The 21,871-nt window shown below is 56.6% G+C and overlaps 4 protein-coding genes across 4 annotated transcripts; all 4 read left to right on the forward strand.

The window, feature by feature from the left end:
* Positions 1 to 1,990: 1,990 nt before the first annotated feature.
* Positions 1,991 to 2,411, forward strand: LOC138579960 (histone H3). The gene has a single exon (XM_069650184.1). It carries the CDS (start codon positions 2,001 to 2,003, stop codon positions 2,409 to 2,411), a length of 411 nt encoding a protein of 136 aa, XP_069506285.1. The 5' UTR covers positions 1,991 to 2,000.
* A 2,331-nt stretch (positions 2,412 to 4,742) lies between these two features.
* LOC138580861 (histone H3) lies at positions 4,743 to 5,548 on the forward strand. The gene has a single exon (XM_069651748.1). It carries the CDS (start codon positions 4,763 to 4,765, stop codon positions 5,171 to 5,173), a length of 411 nt encoding a protein of 136 aa, XP_069507849.1. The 5' UTR covers positions 4,743 to 4,762; the 3' UTR covers positions 5,174 to 5,548.
* Positions 5,549 to 12,001: 6,453 nt separating this feature from the next.
* Positions 12,002 to 12,809, forward strand: LOC138580862 (histone H3). Its single transcript, XM_069651749.1, has one exon. It carries the CDS (start codon positions 12,024 to 12,026, stop codon positions 12,432 to 12,434), a length of 411 nt encoding a protein of 136 aa, XP_069507850.1. The 5' UTR covers positions 12,002 to 12,023; the 3' UTR covers positions 12,435 to 12,809.
* A 6,168-nt stretch (positions 12,810 to 18,977) lies between these two features.
* On the forward strand, positions 18,978 to 19,785 carry LOC138580863 (histone H3). Its single transcript, XM_069651750.1, has one exon. The coding sequence runs from the start codon at positions 19,000 to 19,002 to the stop codon at positions 19,408 to 19,410; it is 411 nt and encodes a 136-aa protein (XP_069507851.1). The 5' UTR covers positions 18,978 to 18,999; the 3' UTR covers positions 19,411 to 19,785.
* Positions 19,786 to 21,871: the final 2,086 nt, after the last annotated feature.

Consider the following 21,871-nt stretch of genomic DNA (forward strand, 5'->3'; position numbering starts at 1 on the left):
CTGTTCCAGGGTTACATTGTCGTGTTTCGCGGTAGCTGCCCTCAGAGGCAGATGCACAGCTAGTAGCCGGGTAAGATATGTGTGCTCGGGCAGAGGGCCATTAATCTTAGGCTCAGCAGACTGCATCTCAGGGGCCCGGTTTCACTGGTTGCGGTTTATGGTTGGTTGCAGGATAATTGGATATTGGGCAGGAGCTATCTCGCACCAATGTGGTCACATCGAGCTCATTTTTCTGATCCTTGGTCGTCGTTAATGGTGGGTTGCAGGGTAGGTCTAGGCAGGATGGTAGGTTATAGGGCAGGAGTCATTTCGCATGCCAACAATATCCCTCCGGACAGCTTTAGATCCACCGTACAAGCACTGGTCCTATCCCACCTGGATGGGGGCAACGCCCTCCTCGGAAAGGCCGCCCGTCGTCTTCCCTTGAGCCCCAGAGAAGTGTCCTACATGCAGCCACACGCTTTCTCAAGGCTCTACGCAGGTACCCCGTCACCCCTCCCCTCATCGACCTTCACTGGCTCACACTGCACCCACAAATCACCTTCAAGTCTTGCCGCATCATCTATAAGGCAGTCACGCCCTCAAGTCACCCAGCTACCTTGCAGAGAAACCCAGCATCTCCAGCAGACAACGCACCACCAGAAGCCTGGGACACGAGCAGTCTTTAAATCCGCCACTGCAAAAAGGAAAGGACCAGACAACAAGCCTTCTCTGCCTACGCCCCGAGACCAGGGAACCTCCTCCCCGTCGGCATCAGACTTGCCCCACACGCTCCCACAATTCAGAAAAGAACTCAAGACGCACCTCTTCAAGGAGTCGCTCTCCCCCTCAATACCTAGGCCAATCACGCCGCACCACCTGGCTCGCTAGACGACACCTGCCTCTCTCCACCCAGCCACCCTGTATGGCGGTGCCCCTCCGTATCCTACTCCCTGCTGTATATCTGTTCCGTTTTTACCCCTGAAAAGCACTCAGTTACGCATCTGCACTGTTGCATCCCTGGGCAAAGCGCTCCGTTGGGTATCTGTGTTGGTGCATTCCTCTGAGGATGGCTGTAGAAGGTCGCTATGCGGCAGTTGGTCGGCCCTCTGACTGGGGGCAGCTGCACGTGTGTTTCTCAGATCGCTATGATGGCAAAGGAGAGGTTGTGTATCCTGCCTGCCCAGAGAGTGTAGAGAGAGCATATGCGAGAGCCAGAGAGACGTAAGCAGTGCATGAGCAGAACTCTCAAATGTCCAGTGGCCAACGCGTGGGGAGGCCATCCAGTCCTGTCTTAACCCCCCTCTGGATTGCGGGTCTTGTCGATTTGTCTTCCCTGTTTCAAATGCAGAAACACTACCAGTGCCAGAATTCCAAACAAAAAACAGAACTGGGTGGCTTTCCCACTCATGGACCCGGGAAACGCGAGAGCCTTGCCATCAGGTGTCAGATGGGGGAGTCAAGAGAAGGTGGTTGCTCGTTAGAACCACTCTTAACTTTTCCCACAACCACCTACTTCTATGGAGTCTCCTTTTATAACTTTCCGGGGCGCGGTCCGCTTTCTTTTCTGCACTTGCTTGCCAGGCTGGGTGCTTCACAGACTCGTACTCTGAGGTGACCCCACGCCGCCCCTTATCGTGCCATACAAAATGGCCACCTGAATAAAATGAATAAATCCCCCTCAGCCCAAGAGAGAAAGAAAGAAAAGTGAGAGACACGAGCGTGCGTGCGTGCTGTCAATCATAACAGGAATCAATGAATAGCTGGCAAACCTCAGACTGGCTGTCCAATCATAGCCCTCCTGTTCCGCGCGTGCCTGTGCACGTAGATGCCTGCCAGCCCTTCAACGGGCCGACGTTCTGCCTCGGGCTCGTCACAGAGTTTGGCGGGCTTTTTCAAACCTGTTTCCTGCTATTGTCCCAGCCAATCGGAGTGGAGCTGGGTCTTCATCAGCCCGCGCGCTCTCTGAAGCCGTCACAGACAGACCGTTGTACTTCGGAAGTAAGTCGCACAAGGTTACCATGGCCCGTACCAAGCAGACCGCCCGCAAGTCCACCGGAGGCAAGGCACCTCGCAAGCAGCTGGCCACCAAAGCTGCCCGCAAGAGCGCACCAGCCACTGGCGGTGTCAAGAAACCTCACCGCTACCGGCCGGGCACCGTGGCCCTCCGGGAGATACGGCGCTACCAGAAATCTACCGAGCTGCTCATCCGCAAACTGCCCTTCCAGCGCCTTGTGCGGGAGATCGCACAGGATTTCAAGACCGACCTGCGTTTCCAGAGCTCCGCCGTCATGGCCCTGCAGGAGGCCAGCGAGTCCTACTTGGTGGGGCTCTTTGAGGACACCAACCTCTGCGCCATTCACGCCAAAAGAGTGACCATTATGCCCAAGGACATCCAGCTGGCCCGCCGCATCCGAGGCGAGAGGGCCTGAGGGGCACTGGCAGCAAGACCCACCAGCTACTGAAGAACCTGCAACACTCTGTGGAGCTGGAAACACTGGTGGAGCTGACCTCGGACCACAATCCAGTAGCAATCACTGTGGGAGATGAGATGGAACCCTACCAGCAGGCCGAGAAGTACAACTTCAGAAGAGCTGACTGGAGCCGCTTCAAAGAAGAGCTGAACAGAATGGTCACTCCAACCCCGCTGAGCACCATGGATGATATCAACAGGGCCGTGGAAGACTTCACGACAGCAGTCCAGGAGGCAATCAAGAGCAGTGTTCCGAAGCAGAAGACAACCAGATGTTCCATCTACGACCTACCGAGAGGCATCCAACAGTCAATCGCCGACAAGAACCGCGCCCGACGCCAGTGGCAGAAGCTCCGCACACCTGATCTCCTGCAGAAGTACAACACGCTTGCAAGACTCCTGCGGGAACAGATCCGACAGCACCGTGGAGAGAAGTGGGAGTCTGCAACAGCCAAGCTGAAGGAGGCTGACAACTCGGTGTGGAGAATGACTCGTCGACTGACTGGGAAGAAGGAGCCAAGCCCACCAATCCAGGGACGAACCCACCTTGCATGCAGCAACAAGGACAAGGCAGAGGTCCTTGCCGAGACACTGGAGGCTTCGTTCACCCCGAACAAGGTAAGTAGGCTCTCAGACGGAGTGGAGGAAGCAGTTGAGAAGTACCTCGCAGATCACGGAACCGGGCTGGGAGCAGAAGACATCAAGGAGTGCACAAGCTCTGAGGTAGCAGGACTTGCAGAAAAGCTGGCGAACGGCAAGGCACCGGGGAGCGACGGAATAACCAACCTGGCAATCAAGAACCTCCCACCAGCATCAATGGAACATCTCACAGAGATCTTCAATGCATGCATGAGGCTCCAGCACTTCCCGAGTTCCTGGAAAGAAGCAAGGGTCATCGTTTTTCCAAAGGCCGGCAAACCACTGAGGGATCCAGCAAACTACCGCCCCATCAGCCTGCTTTCTGGATTATCGAAGCTCCTGGAGAAGGTCCTCCTCGCTCGACTCAGCGACTTCACCTCCGAAAGAAATCTACTAGCAAAGGAACAGTTTGGATTTCGAAAGGAGCATGCAACGACTCATCAGCTACTGAGAGTGGTGGACACCATCAGCCACGGATTCAACATCAAGAAGTCCACAGGAATCGTCTTCCTGGATGTAGCCAAAGCATTCGACCGAGTCTGGCACAAGGGACTGCTGCACAAGATGATTGGCCTGGGATTTCCGAACTACCTGGTGAAGACGATTGCAAGCTACCTGGGAGGCCGCACCTTCCATGTCGCCATGCGGTCTGAGATGTCCTCTTCACATCCCATCCGAGCAGGCGTGCCACAGGGATCGAACCTCGGACCCTTCCTGTTCAACCTCTTCACCAACGACATCCCGACAGATCTCCACAAGACGAACCTGGCACTGTATGCAGACGATGTTGCAGTAATCTCCCAGTCTTTCAGCGAAAAGGAAGTGGCGAAGAACCTGCAAGCTTCATTGGATACCATCGCAAAGTGGTACAGCGACTGGCGGATAGAACTCAACACCAGCAAGACAACTGCAACGCTGTTCACCAGAAAGAAGATCAAGGAGCACCCACACATCAGCCTCAACGGGGAGACCATCAAATGGGAGAGCAGCAGCCGCTACCTCGGTGTGACCCTGGACAGCAAACTCAACTGGGAAAGCCACATCGAGAATACTCAGCAGAAGGCAACAGGAAAGATGGCAGCGCTGTACCCACTCCTGAAGAGCAAGTCCATGCCCCTCCGGACAAAGATCAACGTCTACAAGGCGATCATCAGACCAACCCTGACTTATGCCTCACCAGCATGGATGACCTGCCATGAGCGACACCGGAAGAGTCTTCAGATAGTCCAGAACAAGGCCCTGCGGATATCATCTGGAGCTCCAATCTTCACAAGGATAGCAGACCTTCACAGAGACCTGGACATCGAGATGTTGGATGAACATCTAGCAAAGCTGAGTAAGAACTTCTGCCAAGAACTGGATCAGAACCCGAACCCTCTGATCAGAAGACTCACTGCCACCACTGCAAACCCCTTCGACCGCTACCCGCGGCCCATCACTGCGAAGACCCAGTGAAACCAGCCCTACTGTGACAAGACCACACAGACCAAGAAGAATACAAACCCACGACTACACACTCAACCCGAGAAGATGGAGTAATGAGGCTCAAGCCTCGGTATCCAAAAAATCACCGCTGATGGATAAAAATCTATCAGCAAGAAGAAGAACAAGCGGAGTGAAGCCGTCACAGACAGACCGTTGTACTTCGGAAGTAAGTCGCACAAGGTTACCATGGCCCGTACCAAGCAGACCGCCCGCAAGTCCACCGGAGGCAAGGCACCTCGCAAGCAGCTGGCCACCAAAGCTGCCCGCAAGAGCGCACCAGCCACTGGCGGTGTCAAGAAACCTCACCGCTACCGGCCGGGCACCGTGGCCCTCCGGGAGATACGGCGCTACCAGAAATCTACCGAGCTGCTCATCCGCAAACTGCCCTTCCAGCGCCTTGTGCGGGAGATCGCACAGGATTTCAAGACCGACCTGCGTTTCCAGAGCTCCGCCGTCATGGCCTTGCAGGAGGCCAGCGAGTCCTACTTGGTGGGGCTCTTTGAGGACACCAACCTCTGCGCCATTCACGCCAAAAGAGTGACCATTATGCCCAAGGACATCCAGCTGGCCCGCCGCATCCGAGGCGAGAGGGCCTGAGGGGCACCGGCAGCAAGACCCACCACCACAAAGGCTCTTTTAAGAGCCGACACATTGTCACACACAAGAGCTGCTCAACTCTGCCTCTCGAGGCGCCTCTCTTCACTGCACAGGCAGCTAGGTTGTCTCTCAAACCCAAGGCAAACATGCCAACGCTCCAGTTGCCACTGCCTGTCTTGGCATGTGTTGAATGAAACGCCCTGCGGCTGGCGTCCAAGTCAACGCAACCCGCCACACCCCACCGCTGCGAGCCCCCAAAATGCATGTCAGGGCGCTTTGGCGACCAGCTTTGCCTCACCTTCATATTGCTTTCAATTTGTGCTCTTGTGGCGGTCGGATTAGATGCGATGGCTTGTGCCTCTTAGCCGGAGCACAGCCATCTCTTAACCCGAGGCCGGCCCCCCCACCTCCCCACAGAGATCTCTGAACCTGAAGACGCCCCCCCCCCCCTCTACACATCACGGTTTCTATAGCGCCTGCCTTGATGCTGGATCACAACCACTTCTAAGCGTTGTGCGCTAACGGCCGGTTCTCCGCTCGCCGCCCCCCCCCCCCCGCAAACCGAACGGTGCGGTACTGGCTCCCTGTCGAGCTCGGGGACAGAGGGGTCTGCTGCGAGCGCTTCCCTGGCAGTGCCTGTCCTGCACATTGCGCTCTGTCCCCAGAGCTTTCCCTCCCAGCCCAGCGAATGTGTCAAGTAGGGAGCGTGACTCCTGCCGCAGCGCAGAGCATTAATTTGCCTACGCCGACCCTGAGGCCGAAGTCCCTATTTGAGACCATTGCCCTTATGTCTTCCGGGGATGGAATAAAGCGGGGCTTGCTAGGCAAAGCATGCGAGCTCTTGAGTGGAGGTGGTGAGCGGCTCTTAAAAGAGCCTTTGGGTTTTTTGCTGCTGGGAACTGTGGCCTCACTTGGCACTGGTGTACTTGGTGACAGCCTTGGTGCCCTCGGACACAGCGTGCTTGGCCAGCTCGCCTGGCAGCAGGAGTCGCACTGCGGTCTGGATCTCCCTGGAGGTGATGGTCCTGTGTTTGTTGTAGTGGCACAGGCGGGAGGCTTCCCCGGAGATGCGCTCGAAGATGTCATTGACAAACGAGTTCATGATGCCCATGGCCTTGGAAGAGATGCCGGTGTCAGGGTGCACCTGCTTCATCACCTTGTAGATGTAAATGGCATAGCTTTCCTTCCTGCACCTCTTGCGCTTCTTCCCGTCCTTCTTGGGCGGCTTGGAGAGCGCTTTCTTGGAGCCCTTCTTGGGCGCTGGGGCGGACTTGGCTGGCTCAGGCATTGTCTGCCGCGAACGTTCACGCTGTGAGGAGCGGAAGAAATGAGTAAATAACCGCACCCCTCCCCTCTCTTTTGTAGGCTGCCTGTGCTTAATCAGCTGCTGCCAGTCCCTGCTCGCCATTGGCCCGTTTGGTTCTGCAGCTCTTCCGTGTCTGTGTGCCCGGCACAGAGCTCTGATTGGTTGGTTGGCAGGAGTAGTCTCCCCCTCCAATGGATGTTCACACAGAGCCTAGGTTTCGTCCAATGAGAGAGCTCCACCGTGTCTTTATATGCCGGCCCTCAGAACTGGATCAGAACCCGAACCCTCTGATCAGAAGACTCACTGCCACCACTGCAAACCCCTTCGACCGCTACCCGCGGCCCATCACTGCGAAGACCCAGTGAAACCAGCCCTACTGTGACAAGACCACACAGACCAAGAAAAATACAAACCCACGACTACACACTCAACCCGAGAAGATGGAGTAATGAGGCTCAAGCCTCGGTATCCAAAAAATCACCGCTGATGGATAAAAATCTATCAGCAAGAAGAAGAACAAGCGCGCGCTCATTACTTTCGTTTTGAACGTTGAACGAGCAACGCATCATGTCTGGACGAGGCAAGCAAGGAGGGAAGGCCCGTGCTAAGGCAAAGACTCGCTCCTCCCGGGCAGGCTTGCAGTTCCCAGTAGGCCGTGTGCACAGGCTGCTGCGGAAGGGGAACTACGGTGAGCGCGTGGGAGCCGGAGCCCCGGTGTACCTGGCTGCCGTGCTCGAGTACCTGACTGCTGAGATCCTGGAGCTGGCCGGCAACGCCGCCCGGGACAACAAGAAGACCCGCATCATCCCCAGACACCTGCAGCTCGCCATCCGCAACGACGAGGAGCTCAACAAGCTGCTGGGCAAGGTCACCATTGCCCAGGGCGGTGTCCTGCCCAACATCCAGGCCGTGCTGCTGCCCAAGAAGACCGAGGGCCACAAGGCAGGGGGCAAAGCCAGCAAGTAACAAGCCCAAGGTACACACTCTCCCAAAAACAAAACAAAAAACACAAAGGCTCTTGTAAGAGCCGCTCACACACTCAGACAAAGAGCTCAGTACCTTGACAGCAGCGCCACCACTTCTCTACACTACAACAGAGTATGTGCAAAACCCCTTTGGGCTGATCGCATGCTCCCGATACCCATGCAGCTTTCTGGGTGCATGGGCAAAGTAGGGCGCGAATGCGGCACACCGGACTGTGAGGCACAGCTGGAAAGGGTGGGAGTGAGTACACAGGGCTTAATTGGAGGAAGGGGTGGTGTGTGTGTGTTCGTGCGCGCCCTCTCTCAGAAGCGCAGCTACGTTTCTACATTAAAGGGCTGACAATCAAGCGCCTTCCTGCTTTACCGAGTTCGGAGAGAACAAAGGCCAGCCGGTGTAACGGCTGGAAATCGCGGGCATTTTGATTTTGAAATGCTGCGCATGTGCACACTGGAGCGGACGGCTGCCGCGCGATCCCCGCCCTCCACCCCCATGGCCCGCCCTCTGTCCATATAAGCAGCCGATTCCCGTCGGCCACCACACACACAGCCCCAGCTCCCTTGTGACGAGCAGAGCAGCAGCAGAAGCGGACATGTCTGGTCGCGGCAAAGGAGGGAAAGGTCTCGGCAAGGGCGGCGCCAAGAGGCACAGGAAAGTGCTCCGAGACAACATCCAGGGCATTACCAAGCCCGCCATCCGCCGCCTGGCCCGCCGTGGCGGAGTCAAGCGCATCTCCGGCCTCATCTACGAGGAGACCCGCGGTGTGCTCAAGGTCTTCCTGGAAAACGTGATCCGGGACGCCGTCACCTACACTGAGCACGCCAAGAGGAAGACGGTCACTGCCATGGATGTGGTCTATGCCCTGAAGCGCCAGGGACGCACTCTCTATGGATTCGGGGGTTGAGGAACACCTACCACAGCACCGACGCACAAACCCAAAGGCTCTTTTAAGAGCCGCCCACACCGTCAATAACAGAGCTGCTCATTTGCGCTGCGCATTCGGTATTGGGCTAATATTATCCCCAGCATAGGCGACATTATTTATGGTATAAAAAAAATATGGGGGTTGCAGGGGCTGTCCCCCACAGGTTCCGTGGGGTAAGATCGCCGCAAAAAAAACTGCGCAATTCTTGCATGGCGACATTTTTGCAGGCATATTATCACATGGAACCGCGCTTTCTTGGAAGGCTGAACCCAGCCCACCCCTCTGCTTCCCCGCCAGTGCGGTGGACCTGTGCGGCAGTGGCACTCGAGGTCCCGTGGGCCAAAATACCAACAGCCCCGTTGTGTGTGCGCCCATTGAAATGTAAATGGGGCAATGCGCCAAAAGAAACCAAGTCCACTTTAGGAATTCCACTTGATAGCTCTTTACTTCGCGTCAAAGTCTACCTACATGAGAATACATACCCCCTTGCAGATGGGAAGCCCCCTCCCTCCCTGCCCCCCCCCCCCCCCCACATCTCTCTTCCCTTCTGGTAACCAGACTAAGGCACTCATGCCAAAGCACTGAGCTCCCCGATGCCCTCTTGTAACGGCAGAAGGTACTGCGGCCTAGGTAGAGTTGGCTGGGAAAGGCGGGATTATGCTGATAACTCCCAGAAGTACCCAGCTGCAGACCAAGCGGGGGGCACACACACACCCCTCTAGCCATCCCCATAAGCCTCTGAGCAGGCCTCGAGAACTCTCGCGTCGCCCGGTGCACTGTTATCCGAGAAGCCAGGGGTCACAGCACACTCTGAGTTACAAGTGCCTGTAGGTCAGCCCTGTTTTCCTGCCTATAGAACCTGGCCGTTCGGGGCCTAGGGGCCAGGCCGGAGCGTATTCCTTGCTCCACCCGCTGCTGAGTGCGGTCGCCACTCTCTGATGGGCCCTGAGAGGCCCAGGAGCAGAGCCTGTTGCTTCTCTCTCTCTCTCTCTCTCTCTCTCTCTCTCTCTCTCTCTGCCTAGGCTCCCTGAGACAGCCAGGAGCATGGCATTTGCTCCACTCACTACTGGCCTCTCCTCGGGAGTGGCCGGCCCAGCTGCCATTTCTCTCCCTCCAGCCATCGGGTCAGTCAGGCCAACATCATACATTGTTATTTGGCATTTACATAGCGCTCTATATATCATTGGTATGATCTCAAAGCGCTTGTGGGTTGAACGCCCCCCTTGGAGACCGTAGTAAAGGTCAGTCGAGAGAGTAGGGTGCTTGGGTGCATTCAATATGGGAGCAGCTGATGCGATTGCTTGATGGTAGCTGCATCCTAACATTTGGTGCGGTGGTATTGAGAGATCAGTTGAATGTGTGCAGTTTGGGGGTTGGTCTCTCGAGACTGCGGCATGAGGCCTGTGTAGGACGCTTATGTGTGCAGCTAGGCCGATTTCTTTTCGTGGGCTATAGCTGCGTTCTAGCAGGATGCTGAGGCGTTCATGGGCTATAGTACGTATATGTGAGCAGCTAGGCCGAAATTGATCGCGGGCTATAGCTGCGCTCTATTTTGTGTTGGTGTAAAGTAGAGCGTGAGCATAGTGATAGGAGAGGTGAGCGTCTGGAGTGGATGTTTTGTTCTTACGAGCCCACTGTTCCAGGGTTACATTGTCGTGTTTCGCGGTAGCTGCCCTCAGAGGCAGATGCACAGCTAGTAGCCGGGTAAGATATGTGTGCTCGGGCAGAGGGCCATTAATCTTAGGCTCAGCAGACTGCATCTCAGGGGCCCGGTTTCACTGGTTGCGGTTTATGGTTGGTTACAGGATAATTGGATATTGGGCAGGAGCTATCACGCACCAATGTGGTCACATCGAGCTCATTTTTCTGATCCTTGGTCGTCGTTAATGGTGGGTTGCAGGGTAGGTCTAGGCAGGATGGTAGGTTGTAGGGCAGGAGTCATTTCGCATGCCAACAATATCCCTCCGGACAGCTTTAGATCCACCGTACAAGCACTGGTCCTATCCCACCTGGATGGGGGCAACGCCCTCCTCGGAAAGGCCGCCCGTCGTCTTCCCTTGAGCCCCAGAGAAGTGTCCTACATGCAGCCACACGCTTTCTCAAGGCTCTACGCAGGTACCCCGTCACCCCTCCCCTCATCGACCTTCACTGGCTCACACTGCACCCACAAATCACCTTCAAGTCTTGCCGCATCATCTATAAGGCAGTCACGCCCTCAAGTCACCCAGCTACCTTGCAGAGAAACCCAGCATCTCCAGCAGACAACGCACCACCAGAAGCCTGGGACACGAGCAGTCTTTAAATCCGCCACTGCAAAAAGGAAAGGACCAGACAACAAGCCTTCTCTGCCTACGCCCCGAGACCAGGGAACCTCCTCCCCGTCGGCATCAGACTTGCCCCACACGCTCCCACAATTCAGAAAAGAACTCAAGACGCACCTCTTCAAGGAGTCGCTCTCCCCCTCAATACCTAGGCCAATCACGCCGCACCACCTGGCTCGCTAGACGACACCTGCCTCTCTCCACCCAGCCACCCTGTATGGCGGTGCCCCTCCGTATCCTACTCCCTGCTGTATATCTGTTCCGTTTTTACCCCTGAAAAGCACTCAGTTACGCATCTGCACTGTTGCATCCCTGGGCAAAGCGCTCCGTTGGGTATCTGTGTTGGTGCATTCCTCTGAGGATGGCTGTAGAAGGTCGCTATGCGGCAGTTGGTCGGCCCTCTGACTGGGGGCAGCTGCACGTGTGTTTCTCAGATCGCTATGATGGCAAAGGAGAGGTTGTGTATCCTGCCTGCCCAGAGAGTGTAGAGAGAGCATATGCGAGAGCCAGAGAGACGTAAGCAGTGCATGAGCCGAACTCTCAAATGTCCAGTGGCCAACGCGTGGGGAGGCCATCCAGTCCTGTCTTAACCCCCCTCTGGATTGCGGGTCTTGTCGATTTGTCTTCCCTGTTTCAAATGCAGAAACACTACCAGTGCCAGAATTCCAAACAAAAAACAGAACTGGGTGGCTTTCCCACTCATGGACCCGGGAAACGCGAGAGCCTTGCCATCAGGTGTCAGATGGGGGAGTCAAGAGAAGGTGGTTGCTCGTTAGAACCACTCTTAACTTTTCCCACAACCACCTACTTCTATGGAGTCTCCTTTTATAACTTTCCGGGGCGCGGTCCGCTTTCTTTTCTGCACTTGCTTGCCAGGCTGGGTGCTTCACAGACTCGTACTCTGAGGTGACCCCACGCCGCCCCTTATCGTGCCATACAAAATGGCCACCTGAATAAAATGAATAAATCCCCCTCAGCCCAAGAGAGAAAGAAAGAAAAGTGAGAGACACGAGCGTGCGTGCGTGCGTGCTGTCAATCATAACAGGAATCAATGAATAGCTGGCAAACCTCAGACTGGCTGTCCAATCATAGCCCTCCTGTTCCGCGCGTGCCTGTGCACGTAGATGCCTGCCAGCCCTTCAACGGGCCGACGTTCTGCCTCGGGCTCGTCACAGAGTTTGGCGGGCTTTTTCAAACCTGTTTCCTGCTATTGTCCCAGCCAATCGGAGTGGAGCTGGGTCTTCATCAGCCCGCGCGCTCTCTGAAGCCGTCACAGACAGACCATTGTACTTCGGAAGTAAGTCGCACAAGGTTACCATGGCCCGTACCAAGCAGACCGCCCGCAAGTCCACCGGAGGCAAGGCACCTCGCAAGCAGCTGGCCACCAAAGCTGCCCGCAAGAGCGCACCAGCCACTGGCGGTGTCAAGAAACCTCACCGCTACCGGCCGGGCACCGTGGCCCTCCGGGAGATACGGCGCTACCAGAAATCTACCGAGCTGCTCATCCGCAAACTGCCCTTCCAGCGCCTTGTGCGGGAGATCGCACAGGATTTCAAGACCGACCTGCGTTTCCAGAGCTCCGCCGTCATGGCCCTGCAGGAGGCCAGCGAGTCCTACTTGGTGGGGCTCTTTGAGGACACCAACCTCTGCGCCATTCACGCCAAAAGAGTGACCATTATGCCCAAGGACATCCAGCTGGCCCGCCGCATCCGAGGCGAGAGGGCCTGAGGGGCACCGGCAGCAAGACCCACCACCACAAAGGCTCTTTTAAGAGCCGACACATTGTCACACACAAGAGCTGCTCAACTCTGCCTCTCGAGGCGCCTCTCTTCACTGCACAGGCAGCTAGGTTGTCTCTCAAACCCAAGGCAAACATGCCAACGCTCCAGTTGCCACTGCCTGTCTTGGCATGTGTTGAATGAAACGCCCTGCGGCTGGCGTCCAAGTCAACGCAACCCGCCACACCCCACCGCTGCGAGCCCCCAAAATGCATGTCAGGGCGCTTTGGCGACCAGCTTTGCCTCACCTTCATATTGCTTTCAATTTGTGCTCTTGTGGCGGTCGGATTAGATGCGATGGCTTGTGCCTCTTAGCCGGAGCACAGCCATCTCTTAACCCGAGGCCGGCCCCCCCACCTCCCCACAGAGATCTCTGAACCTGAAGACGCCCCCCCCCCCCCCTACACATCACGGTTTCTATAGCGCCTGCCTTGATGCTGGATCACAACCACTTCTAAGCGTTGTGCGCTAACGGCCGGTTCTCCGCCCGCCGCCCCCCCCACCCGCAAACCGAACGGTGCGGTACTGGCTCCCTGTCGAGCTCGGGGACAGAGGGGTCTGCTGCGAGCGCTTCCCTGGCAGTGCCTGTCCTGCACATTGCGCTCTGTCCCCAGAGCTTTCCCTCCCAGCCCAGCGAATGTGTCAAGTAGGGAGCGTGACTCCTGCCGCAGCGCAGAGCATTAATTTGCTTACGCCGAAGTCCCTATTTGAGACCATTGCCCTTATGTCTTCCGGGGATGGAATAAAGCGGGGCTTGCTAGGCAAAGCATGCGAGCTCTTGAGTGGAGGTGGTGAGCGGCTCTTAAAAGAGCCTTTGGGTTTTTTGCTGCTGGGAACTGTGGCCTCACTTGGCACTGGTGTACTTGGTGACGGCCTTGGTGCCCTCGGACACAGCGTGCTTGGCCAGCTCGCCTGGCAGCAGGAGTCGCACTGCGGTCTGGATCTCCCTGGAGGTGATGGTCCTGTGTTTGTTGTAGTGGCACAGGCGGGAGGCTTCCCCGGAGATGCGCTCGAAGATGTCATTGACAAACGAGTTCATGATGCCCATGGCCTTGGAAGAGATGCCGGTGTCAGGGTGCACCTGCTTCATCACCTTGTAGATGTAAATGGCATAGCTTTCCTTCCTGCACCTCTTGCGCTTCTTCCCGTCCTTCTTGGGCGGCTTGGAGAGCGCTTTCTTGGAGCCCTTCTTGGGCGCTGGGGCGGACTTGGCTGGCTCAGGCATTGTCTGCCGCGAACGATCACGCTGTGAGGAGCGGAAGAAATGAGTAAATAACCGCACCCCTCCCCTCTCTTTTGTAGGCTGCCTGTGCTTAATCAGCTGCTGCCAGTCCCTGCTCGCCATTGGCCCCTTTGGTTCTGCAGCTCTTCCGTGTCTGTGTGCCCGGCACAGAGCTCTGATTGGTTGGTTGGCAGGAGTAGTCTCCCCCTCCAATGGATGTTCACACAGAGCCTAGGTTTCGTCCAATGAGAGAGCTCCACCGTGTCTTTATATGCCGGCCCTCCCAGGCTCATTACTTTCGTTTTGAACGTTGAACGAGCAACGCATCATGTCTGGACGAGGAAAGCAAGGAGGGAAGGCCCGTGCTAAGGCAAAGACTCGCTCCTCCCGGGCAGGCTTGCAGTTCCCAGTAGGCCGTGTGCACAGGCTGCTGCGGAAGGGGAACTACGGTGAGCGCGTGGGAGCCGGAGCCCCGGTGTACCTGGCTGCCGTGCTCGAGTACCTGACTGCTGAGATCCTGGAGCTGGCCGGCAACGCCGCCCGGGACAACAAGAAGACCCGCATCATCCCCAGACACCTGCAGCTCGCCATCCGCAACGACGAGGAGCTCAACAAGCTGCTGGGCAAGGTCACCATTGCCCAGGGCGGTGTCCTGCCCAACATCCAGGCCGTGCTGCTGCCCAAGAAGACCGAGGGCCACAAGGCAGGGGGCAAAGCCAGCAAGTAACAAGCCCAAGGTACACACTCTCCCAAAAACAAAACAAAAAACACAAAGGCTCTTGTAAGAGCCGCTCACACACTCAGACAAAGAGCTCAGTACCTTGACAGCAGCGCCACCACTTCTCTACACTACAACAGAGTATGTGCAAAACCCCTTTGGGCTGATCGCATGCTCCCGATACCCATGCAGCTTTCTGGGTGCATGGGCAAAGTAGGGCGCGAATGCGGCACACCGGACTGTGAGGCACAGCTGGAAAGGGTGGGAGTGAGTACACAGGGCTTAATTGGAGGAAGGGGTGGTGTGTGTGTGTGTTCGTGCGCGCCCTCTCTCAGAAGCGCAGCTACGTTTCTACATTAAAGGGCTGACAATCAAGCGCCTTCCTGCTTTACCGAGTTCGGAGAGAACAAAGGCCAGCCGGTGTAACGGCTGGAAAGCGCGGGCATTTTGATTTTGAAATGCTGCGCATGTGCACACTGGAGCGGACGGCTGCCGCGCGATCCCCGCCCTCCACCCCCATGGCCCGCCCTCTGTCCATATAAGCAGCCGATTCCCGTCGGCCACCACACACACAGCCCCAGCTCCCTTGTGACGAGCAGAGCAGCAGCAGAAGCGGACATGTCTGGTCGCGGCAAAGGAGGGAAAGGTCTCGGCAAGGGCGGCGCCAAGAGGCACAGGAAAGTGCTCCGAGACAACATCCAGGGCATTACCAAGCCCGCCATCCGCCGCCTGGCCCGCCGTGGCGGAGTCAAGCGCATCTCCGGCCTCATCTACGAGGAGACCCGCGGTGTGCTCAAGGTCTTCCTGGAAAACGTGATCCGGGACGCCGTCACCTACACTGAGCACGCCAAGAGGAAGACGGTCACTGCCATGGATGTGGTCTATGCCCTGAAGCGCCAGGGACGCACTCTCTATGGATTCGGGGGTTGAGGAACACCTACCACAGCACCGACGCACAAACCCAAAGGCTCTTTTAAGAGCCGCCCACACCGTCAATAACAGAGCTGCTCATTTGCGCTGCGCATTCGGTATTGGGCTAATATTATCCCCAGCATAGGCGACATTATTTATGGTATGAAAAAAATATGGGGGTTGCAGGGGCTGTCCCCCACAGGTTCCGTGGGGTAAGATCGCCGCAAAAAAAACTGCGCAATTCTTGCATGGCGACATTTTTGCAGGCATATTATCACATGGAACCGCGCTTTCTTGGAAGGCTGAACCCAGCCCACCCCTCTGCTTCCCCGCCAGTGCGGTGGACCTGTGCGGCAGTGGCACTCGAGGTCCCGTGGGCCAAAATACCAACAGCCCCGTTGTGTGTGCGCCCATTGAAATGTAAATGGGGCAATGCGCCAAAAGAAACCAAGTCCACTTTAGGAATTCCACTTGATAGCTCTTTACTTCGCGTCAAAGTCTACCTACATGAGAATACATACCCCCTTGCAGATGGGAAGCCCCCTCCCTCCCTGCCCCCCCCCCCCACATCTCTCTTCCCTTCTGGTAACCAGACTAAGGCACTCATGCCAAAGCACTGAGCTCCCCGATGCCCTCTTGTAACGGCAGAAGGTACTGCGGCCTAGGTAGAGTTGGCTGGGAAAGGCGGGATTATGCTGATAACTCCCAGAAGTACCCAGCTGCAGACCAAGCGGGGGGCACACACACACCCCTCTAGCCATCCCCATAAGCCTCTGAGCAGGCCTCGAGAACTCTCGCGTCGCCCGGTGCACTGTTATCCGAGAAGCCAGGGGTCACAGCACACTCTGAGTTACAAGTGCCTGTAGGTCAGCCCTGTTTTCCTGCCTATAGAACCTGGCCGTTCGGGGCCTAGGGGCCAGGCCGGAGCGTATTCCTTGCTCCACCCGCTGCTGAGTGCGGTCGCCACTCTCTGATGGGCCCTGAGAGGCCCAGGAGCAGAGCCTGTTGCTTCTCTCTCTCTCTCTCTCTCTCTCTCTCTCTGCCTAGGCTCCCTGAGACAGCCAGGAGCATGGCATTTGCTCCACTCACTACTGGCCTCTCCTCGGGAGTGGCCGGCCCAGCTGCCATTTCTCTCCCTCCAGCCATCGGGTCAGTCAGGCCAACATCATACATTGTTATTTGGCATTTACATAGCGCTCTATATATCATTGGTATGATCTCAAAGCGCTTGTGGGTTGAACGCCCCCCTTGGAGACCGTAGTAAAGGTCAGTCGAGAGAGTAGGGTGCTTGGGTGCATTCAATATGGGAGCAGCTGATGCGATTGCTTGATGGTAGCTGCATCCTAACATTTGGTGCGGTGGTATTGAGAGATCAGTTGAATGTGTGCAGTTTGGGGGTTGGTCTCTCGAGACTGCGGCATGAGGCCTGTGTAGGACGCTTATGTGTGCAGCTAGGCCGATTTCTTTTCGTGGGCTATAGCTGCGTTCTAGCAGGATGCTGAGGCGTTCATGGGCTATAGTACGTATATGTGAGCAGCTAGGCCGAAATTGATCGCGGGCTATAGCTGCGCTCTATTTTGTGTTGGTGTAAAGTAGAGCGTGAGCATAGTGATAGGAGAGGTGAGCGTCTGGAGTGGATGTTTTGTTCTTACGAGCCCACTGTTCCAGGGTTACATTGTCGTGTTTCGCGGTAGCTGCCCTCAGAGGCAGATGCACAGCTAGTAGCCGGGTAAGATATGTGTGCTCGGGCAGAGGGCCATTAATCTTAGGCTCAGCAGACTGCATCTCAGGGGCCCGGTTTCACTGGTTGCGGTTTATGGTTGGTTACAGGATAATTGGATATTGGGCAGGAGCTATCACGCACCAATGTGGTCACATCGAGCTCATTTTTCTGATCCTTGGTCGTCGTTAATGGTGGGTTGCAGGGTAGGTCTAGGCAGGATGGTAGGTTGTAGGGCAGGAGTCATTTCGCATGCCAACAATATCCCTCCGGACAGCTTTAGATCCACCGTACAAGCACTGGTCCTATCCCACCTGGATGGGGGCAACGCCCTCCTCGGAAAGGCCGCCCGTCGTCTTCCCTTGAGCCCCAGAGAAGTGTCCTACATGCAGCCACACGCTTTCTCAAGGCTCTACGCAGGTACCCCGTCACCCCTCCCCTCATCGACCTTCACTGGCTCACACTGCACCCACAAATCACCTTCAAGTCTTGCCGCATCATCTATAAGGCAGTCACGCCCTCAAGTCACCCAGCTACCTTGCAGAGAAACCCAGCATCTCCAGCAGACAACGCACCACCAGAAGCCTGGGACACGAGCAGTCTTTAAATCCGCCACTGCAAAAAGGAAAGGACCAGACAACAAGCCTTCTCTGCCTACGCCCCGAGACCAGGGAACCTCCTCCCCGTCGGCATCAGACTTGCCCCACACGCTCCCACAATTCAGAAAAGAACTCAAGACGCACCTCTTCAAGGAGTCGCTCTCCCCCTCAATACCTAGGCCAATCACGCCGCACCACCTGGCTCGCTAGACGACACCTGCCTCTCTCCACCCAGCCACCCTGTATGGCGGTGCCCCTCCGTATCCTACTCCCTGCTGTATATCTGTTCCGTTTTTACCCCTGAAAAGCACTCAGTTACGCATCTGCACTGTTGCATCCCTGGGCAAAGCGCTCCGTTGGGTATCTGTGTTGGTGCATTCCTCTGAGGATGGCTGTAGAAGGTCGCTATGCGGCAGTTGGTCGGCCCTCTGACTGGGGGCAGCTGCACGTGTGTTTCTCAGATCGCTATGATGGCAAAGGAGAGGTTGTGTATCCTGCCTGCCCAGAGAGTGTAGAGAGAGCATATGCGAGAGCCAGAGAGACGTAAGCAGTGCATGAGCCGAACTCTCAAATGTCCAGTGGCCAACGCGTGGGGAGGCCATCCAGTCCTGTCTTAACCCCCCTCTGGATTGCGGGTCTTGTCGATTTGTCTTCCCTGTTTCAAATGCAGAAACACTACCAGTGCCAGAATTCCAAACAAAAAACAGAACTGGGTGGCTTTCCCACTCATGGACCCGGGAAACGCGAGAGCCTTGCCATCAGGTGTCAGATGGGGGAGTCAAGAGAAGGTGGTTGCTCGTTAGAACCACTCTTAACTTTTCCCACAACCACCTACTTCTATGGAGTCTCCTTTTATAACTTTCCGGGGCGCGGTCCGCTTTCTTTTCTGCACTTGCTTGCCAGGCTGGGTGCTTCACAGACTCGTACTCTGAGGTGACCCCACGCCGCCCCTTATCGTGCCATACAAAATGGCCACCTGAATAAAATGAATAAATCCCCCTCAGCCCAAGAGAGAAAGAAAGAAAAGTGAGAGACACGAGCGTGCGTGCGTGCGTGCTGTCAATCATAACAGGAATCAATGAATAGCTGGCAAACCTCAGACTGGCTGTCCAATCATAGCCCTCCTGTTCCGCGCGTGCCTGTGCACGTAGATGCCTGCCAGCCCTTCAACGGGCCGACGTTCTGCCTCGGGCTCGTCACAGAGTTTGGCGGGCTTTTTCAAACCTGTTTCCTGCTATTGTCCCAGCCAATCGGAGTGGAGCTGGGTCTTCATCAGCCCGCGCGCTCTCTGAAGCCGTCACAGACAGACCATTGTACTTCGGAAGTAAGTCGCACAAGGTTACCATGGCCCGTACCAAGCAGACCGCCCGCAAGTCCACCGGAGGCAAGGCACCTCGCAAGCAGCTGGCCACCAAAGCTGCCCGCAAGAGCGCACCAGCCACTGGCGGTGTCAAGAAACCTCACCGCTACCGGCCGGGCACCGTGGCCCTCCGGGAGATACGGCGCTACCAGAAATCTACCGAGCTGCTCATCCGCAAACTGCCCTTCCAGCGCCTTGTGCGGGAGATCGCACAGGATTTCAAGACCGACCTGCGTTTCCAGAGCTCCGCCGTCATGGCCCTGCAGGAGGCCAGCGAGTCCTACTTGGTGGGGCTCTTTGAGGACACCAACCTCTGCGCCATTCACGCCAAAAGAGTGACCATTATGCCCAAGGACATCCAGCTGGCCCGCCGCATCCGAGGCGAGAGGGCCTGAGGGGCACCGGCAGCAAGACCCACCACCACAAAGGCTCTTTTAAGAGCCGACACATTGTCACACACAAGAGCTGCTCAACTCTGCCTCTCGAGGCGCCTCTCTTCACTGCACAGGCAGCTAGGTTGTCTCTCAAACCCAAGGCAAACATGCCAACGCTCCAGTTGCCACTGCCTGTCTTGGCATGTGTTGAATGAAACGCCCTGCGGCTGGCGTCCAAGTCAACGCAACCCGCCACACCCCACCGCTGCGAGCCCCCAAAATGCATGTCAGGGCGCTTTGGCGACCAGCTTTGCCTCACCTTCATATTGCTTTCAATTTGTGCTCTTGTGGCGGTCGGATTAGATGCGATGGCTTGTGCCTCTTAGCCGGAGCACAGCCATCTCTTAACCCGAGGCCGGCCCCCCCACCTCCCCACAGAGATCTCTGAACCTGAAGACGCCCCCCCCCCCCCCTACACATCACGGTTTCTATAGCGCCTGCCTTGATGCTGGATCACAACCACTTCTAAGCGTTGTGCGCTAACGGCCGGTTCTCCGCCCGCCGCCCCCCCCACCCGCAAACCGAACGGTGCGGTACTGGCTCCCTGTCGAGCTCGGGGACAGAGGGGTCTGCTGCGAGCGCTTCCCTGGCAGTGCCTGTCCTGCACATTGCGCTCTGTCCCCAGAGCTTTCCCTCCCAGCCCAGCGAATGTGTCAAGTAGGGAGCGTGACTCCTGCCGCAGCGCAGAGCATTAATTTGCTTACGCCGAAGTCCCTATTTGAGACCATTGCCCTTATGTCTTCCGGGGATGGAATAAAGCGGGGCTTGCTAGGCAAAGCATGCGAGCTCTTGAGTGGAGGTGGTGAGCGGCTCTTAAAAGAGCCTTTGGGTTTTTTGCTGCTGGGAACTGTGGCCTCACTTGGCACTGGTGTACTTGGTGACGGCCTTGGTGCCCTCGGACACAGCGTGCTTGGCCAGCTCGCCTGGCAGCAGGAGTCGCACTGCGGTCTGGATCTCCCTGGAGGTGATGGTCCTGTGTTTGTTGTAGTGGCACAGGCGGGAGGCTTCCCCGGAGATGCGCTCGAAGATGTCATTGACAAACGAGTTCATGATGCCCATGGCCTTGGAAGAGATGCCGGTGTCAGGGTGCACCTGCTTCATCACCTTGTAGATGTAAATGGCATAGCTTTCCTTCCTGCACCTCTTGCGCTTCTTCCCGTCCTTCTTGGGCGGCTTGGAGAGCGCTTTCTTGGAGCCCTTCTTGGGCGCTGGGGCGGACTTGGCTGGCTCAGGCATTGTCTGCCGCGAACGATCACGCTGTGAGGAGCGGAAGAAATGAGTAAATAACCGCACCCCTCCCCTCTCTTTTGTAGGCTGCCTGTGCTTAATCAGCTGCTGCCAGTCCCTGCTCGCCATTGGCCCCTTTGGTTCTGCAGCTCTTCCGTGTCTGTGTGCCCGGCACAGAGCTCTGATTGGTTGGTTGGCAGGAGTAGTCTCCCCCTCCAATGGATGTTCACACAGAGCCTAGGTTTCGTCCAATGAGAGAGCTCCACCGTGTCTTTATATGCCGGCCCTCCCAGGCTCATTACTTTCGTTTTGAACGTTGAACGAGCAACGCATCATGTCTGGACGAGGAAAGCAAGGAGGGAAGGCCCGTGCTAAGGCAAAGACTCGCTCCTCCCGGGCAGGCTTGCAGTTCCCAGTAGGCCGTGTGCACAGGCTGCTGCGGAAGGGGAACTACGGTGAGCGCGTGGGAGCCGGAGCCCCGGTGTACCTGGCTGCCGTGCTCGAGTACCTGACTGCTGAGATCCTGGAGCTGGCCGGCAACGCCGCCCGGGACAACAAGAAGACCCGCATCATCCCCAGACACCTGCAGCTCGCCATCCGCAACGACGAGGAGCTCAACAAGCTGCTGGGCAAGGTCACCATTGCCCAGGGCGGTGTCCTGCCCAACATCCAGGCCGTGCTGCTGCCCAAGAAGACCGAGGGCCACAAGGCAGGGGGCAAAGCCAGCAAGTAACAAGCCCAAGGTACACACTCTCCCAAAAACAAAACAAAAAACACAAAGGCTCTTGTAAGAGCCGCTCACACACTCAGACAAAGAGCTCAGTACCTTGACAGCAGCGCCACCACTTCTCTACACTACAACAGAGTATGTGCAAAACCCCTTTGGGCTGATCGCATGCTCCCGATACCCATGCAGCTTTCTGGGTGCATGGGCAAAGTAGGGCGCGAATGCGGCACACCGGACTGTGAGGCACAGCTGGAAAGGGTGGGAGTGAGTACACAGGGCTTAATTGGAGGAAGGGGTGGTGTGTGTGTGTGTTCGTGCGCGCCCTCTCTCAGAAGCGCAGCTACGTTTCTACATTAAAGGGCTGACAATCAAGCGCCTTCCTGCTTTACCGAGTTCGGAGAGAACAAAGGCCAGCCGGTGTAACGGCTGGAAAGCGCGGGCATTTTGATTTTGAAATGCTGCGCATGT

The sequence above is a fragment of the Ambystoma mexicanum genome, chromosome 3p, assembly GCF_040938575.1.
Source record: "Ambystoma mexicanum isolate Mex_15411 chromosome 3p, UKY_AmexF1_1, whole genome shotgun sequence".
NCBI classification, from domain to species: Eukaryota; Metazoa; Chordata; class Amphibia; order Caudata; family Ambystomatidae; genus Ambystoma; species Ambystoma mexicanum.